Below are 4,841 nucleotides of genomic sequence, written 5' to 3'. Positions count from 1 at the left end.
TTCTGTTTAAAAAAAAAAAAAAAGAAAAGACAAAAAGCGAAAGGGGGTGGTGGTGGTGAGGTCCACTTTCTTTACGTCTGCCAAACTATATTGTAAGTTTTATTCACTTATTACTTACAGTACCCCAATCCAAAGTCCTGTGTCACTCCCAAAAATAGTAGCTAAGCATCCCTCCCCCGAGTAACACTATAACGTTAAGAATCGTCAGATCGTCTTAGAGAAGCGCGTTATAAATAAACTTATGTTTTAGGTGGAGTGGCTGGGGTTAACAATGCCTTGGGTGGTGGTATCGATTAATTAGTCTTCCTATTAATTGTGAAGATAGTTTTATTTGCAATTAAGATTTGCATTCGTTTTAATCTTCACCCATAAGATGAAACGTCAGTTAAGTTTCATTGGGTTCTGCTTGTCTTTGATATTTAAGTTTCTATAAACTTTACAAGGAGCACTCTTCGAATCTTATACGTCACAAACGACGGTACCACCTCCGACTTTGTTTCCTCATAACTTTCAGAAAAATGGGTATTTATTAATGAAATCCTTTATATTAAATTCACTTCAGATGATGTAAATTCCGATTATAAACGGACTAATGCAGAAAAAGAAAGAAAAAAAAATGGCGCGCACACATACTGACGCAAATCACTTATTTAACTTTTTTATAAATTTCAAGTTCCATTTTGTAGATGTGTGATGTGTGTCAGTATATAATGTGTGCGCCAAATATATATATATATATATATATATATTTTCGTCACATTTTAATTCCAATATAAACGTAATCTGCACCATGTGAAAGGTATTTGTAGAAAGTTTAATTTTAAAATATTCATTTTTCTGAAAGTTACGAAATAAAATCAGGAAACGCACTTGTTTAGGGATGGCACCATCGACCACGTTTATAAGTACTAGTTACGCATCGGGGTCAGTATAATCGATTGGCCCCCTTCCCCTCCAAATTTTCCAGGCCTTGCGCCTAGTGCAAAAATAATTATTGTAGTCATTGACTGACAGGGTTTTTTTTTTTGCTCCTTAATTCTTCCCAATTTGATTTTCTGTGTTCCCTCGCATTAAATAATCACGGAGGTGTGAGTTCGAGTCTCATGGCTGGCCGCCCACACTTTTTTTTACAAAACAGAGGTAGCTTATCTTGTTCAGGCTATATTATTAGCATTATCCTGTGTTTGGGAATTTAAAATCACTTCTTTAACTTTCATTAACACTTTCGTTTAATTATGGAATTATTTATTTGTTGTTTTTTCCAGAGACTTCCAGCATTTTAACACAGCGTTTACCATGAACAGGAAAAAAGTTTATCCAACTTCATATCGGAACCCGAAATGTTCTCGTTGTAGAAATCATGGCTTTGATGCCAAGATGAAGGGCCACAAAGGTTGCTGCCCCTACATCTTGTGTAATTGTATGAAATGCATTTTGGTAGAAGAACGGCGCCGAATTAGCAGACAACAGATCCTGCTCCAAAGACATCCCGACATTAACGTCAAGGATATTTTCAAAGGTTGCATAAGATGCGAAAAATTCTGCCAACAGGTGACTGATTATTCTAACTGCGTCACTGCAGGTAAGATTACATTTATTTATTCATTTATTCATTACATACCTCAATATACGTATTAATTTGTAAAGCGAAAACTCGTAAAGCAGAGCAATAATTACCCATAGTAGCCATGTTATAAATTGTAATTTGTTCCCAGAAAAATATTTTACCTGTAAAATTTATAGTAATCAGAAAAAAATAGTAATAAATCAACAGCAGAATCTAAAGAATATTTTATGTAAAGTAAAAATGTCGAGGTTATTTATAATAAAAGATACTAATATTACAACGGTTTTCTGAATCCCTTTCACTCACACTAGACTCATGCACATCATCATTTGTGGATCCATTTCATCTTGTAGATCCATTTCATCTTGTAGATCCATTTCATCAGAAGTTCAGAGATCCATTTCATCAGAAGTTCAGAGATCATTTGTTTATTATGAAACAATTTGTATTCGTAAGAATTTAATAAAGATTTGATAAATAAAGGAAATTTACTGTAATATTAGACATCATAGGCTCCAAATTTGTTTATATTAATGATATATAACCTGTAGCGACAGGTTACGAGCAGTATTGATCATATTGCTTTCAAATTTTGGCACAAGGCCAGCAATTACCAATTCACAAGCACTCCTAGACAGACTTGTAGATTTCTTTTTGAAAAACAAGTCTAGGGTTATTTGTTTAGAAGAAGCTTTCTTTTGCTCTATAAATCTCTTGGTAACATGCAGAAGCATTTGTTGTGCTTGAAAGTAAAACTCATAAACTTGGGGTCTCGTAAAGTGAGGTTATTACTGTACATGCCAGGTATGGCTGTGTGGTTAAGAAGCCTGACTTGAAACCACAAGATTTTGGGTTCATTCCCACTGTGCCCCACAGTGTCTTTTACTAGAATCCTGAGCCATCCTGTGCCTTGTGAGTGAATTTGGTAAATAAGGTGTACATACATATATACATACGTACATATGCATGCATGCATATATATGTATGTATATATATCATGTGATTGACCAGGCCATCAGGTGTTGTTACACATCGCTGGTCACAATACACTTTTTGTATTGTTTTGGCCTTCAAATGACGCCAACAACATTCCCCACTGATCAAAAGGGGGTCTGGAGCGATGTAAAGTGATGAGTTTTGCTCAAGGACACAAGGCATTGCCCAGTCGGAATCAAACCCTCAATCAAGCGATTGTGAGTCTAACCACAGCCTAACCACTAGGCCACGTGCCTTCATATATATATATATATATATATATATATATATGTATTTGTGTATATGTGTATATGTATTTGTGTATATGTATATATGTATATTTGGATATATATATGTATTTGTGTATATGTATATTTGTGTATATGTGTATATGTATATTTGTGTATATGTGTATATGTATATTTGTGTATATGTATATATATATATTTGTATATATGTGTGTGTATATATATATATATGTATATATGTATGTACATGTGTGCGTGTGCATGTATGTATATATCTATATGTGTGTGTATATATATATCTATGTGTGTGTATATATATTGTGTGTGTGCATGCGTATATGTATATATATGTGTGTGTATATATACACACACACACATTACGAAAGAGCTGATAATTTGAAGCTTGGAAATAAATGCAACTTACACAAATCTTCCAATTTATTGTATCTTAAAGCATGAAATCCTTAGTGGCTCTTTTGTATTTATGTATATGAAATGATATTTATCTTGCAGGGTGGGGTACTTTTATTGTTGATCCTACCTAAAATGGAACTGTAAACTGTGTGTGTGTATGAGGGGGTGCTGAAAAGTTCCTGGCTTTGGGTGAAAGAAAATACAGGACGATCAGTTAATTACAATTTTATTCAACATATTCTCTTCTCAGATTCACACAATGGTTCTTCAGTTTTTTCTAAGCCCTATAAAAGAACTCTGGAGGCCTGGTTTCCAACCCTTAAAGCCAGGAACTTTTAAGCACCTTCTCGTGTGTGTGTGTAGAAATGTAACTGCATGTGAACTGTTGGCGATTTTTTTTTCCCCTTATTTTTCCATCTTTCTCTTTGGGCTTTCCTGTGTCCGATGAAGAACTTATGCTCAAAATCTTAACTCTCTCCTTTCACGAAGGGTCAAATTAATATATTTCTTATACATGTCCTCGCGTCTGCTTTTTTTCTTTTTTCTTTGTATTTTAATTGTTTGTGTATTTGAATTTACATACACAGAGTAATCCCTTGCCATATCATGGTTCACCCATCGCGGTTTATTATTTAAGCTTACGGCGATTCCTCCCTGGTGTTGTTTTGCATTTATAATAAAATAGATATATACAAATCATAAAAATTATAAAGACAAATCATACAGTACTGTTTCTAATTTGCGGATTTTCACCTATCACAGGGTGTTTTTGGAACATAACACCCACAATTGTCGAGGGATTACTGTGTATATTAAAATTCAAATTTCCAATGGTTGAAGATAAGTATTAAATTTTGAAACTTTAAGGAATTTTGAATCAAGGAATTTGAATCGAACTGTTTTGATCCCTCCATGTAACTCCCAATAAATTGGTCGAGTGCCCTTCTTTTGTTTGTTCACTCACTCGTATACTATAAACACACACACGCATTGCTTGGGAAAAGGTATGAGAGTTGCCAATAGGACAGGATTAAGGAGTGGGGGGTAAGCATAGTGCACGAAGTGGAAAGACGAGGAAGGGAAGAGATGTAGTTTGGTTTGTTGTGGGAAGTTTTCTTGTTAAGTGTGAGTGGGGGACATTCAGCGCTTCTAGAACTGTTTCACTGACGTGGGCGGGTTTTCTCAAGAACCTCATATTGCAAGACATTTTGGTCCATTGTCATTTGTTCTGTGAGGCCCAACATCCTGAGATTGGTCCCTACCACTTCATCCCATGTCTTCCTGGTTCCCCCTCTTCCATGGATACCATCCATTTTCACTTAGCACTTCTTTATGCAGTTGTCCTCATTCATACACATCACATGTCCAAACCAGCGTAGTCTTCTCTCTTGCATGCTACATTTGATTCCTCTTATGCCCAACTTTACTCTCAATACATTTGCACTTTGTCATACATGTGCACTGATGTTGCACATCCAACAGAGCATACTGCCTTCATTTCTCTCCAGTCTGTGCATGTCTTCTGCAGTCAGAGCCCATGTCTCACTACCATGGAGTATATCTGTTCATACACAAGCGTCTTTGTCAGCCAAGTCAAGAAGATATTATATATATATATATATATATATATATATATA

General features: G+C 35.1%; 1 protein-coding gene across 1 annotated transcript in view; it reads left to right on the top strand.

Annotated features, from left to right (window-relative positions):
* Window positions 1–4,841, top strand: part of LOC106878044 (putative protein TPRXL) — a 10,132-nt gene that overhangs the window by 3,028 nt on the left and 2,263 nt on the right. The window contains exon 2 of the mRNA XM_014927132.1: window positions 1,266–1,582. Coding sequence (XP_014782618.1) covers window positions 1,297–1,582 — 286 coding nt within the window. The 5' untranslated portion in view covers window positions 1,266–1,296. The remainder of the gene's footprint in view (window positions 1–1,265; window positions 1,583–4,841) is intronic.

The sequence above is a fragment of the Octopus bimaculoides genome, chromosome 24 (genome assembly GCF_001194135.2).
Source record: "Octopus bimaculoides isolate UCB-OBI-ISO-001 chromosome 24, ASM119413v2, whole genome shotgun sequence".
Taxonomy (NCBI): domain Eukaryota; kingdom Metazoa; phylum Mollusca; class Cephalopoda; order Octopoda; family Octopodidae; genus Octopus; species Octopus bimaculoides.
The sequence above is the reverse complement of the archived record's forward strand: the minus strand, read 5'-3'. Positions and strand labels throughout refer to the sequence as shown.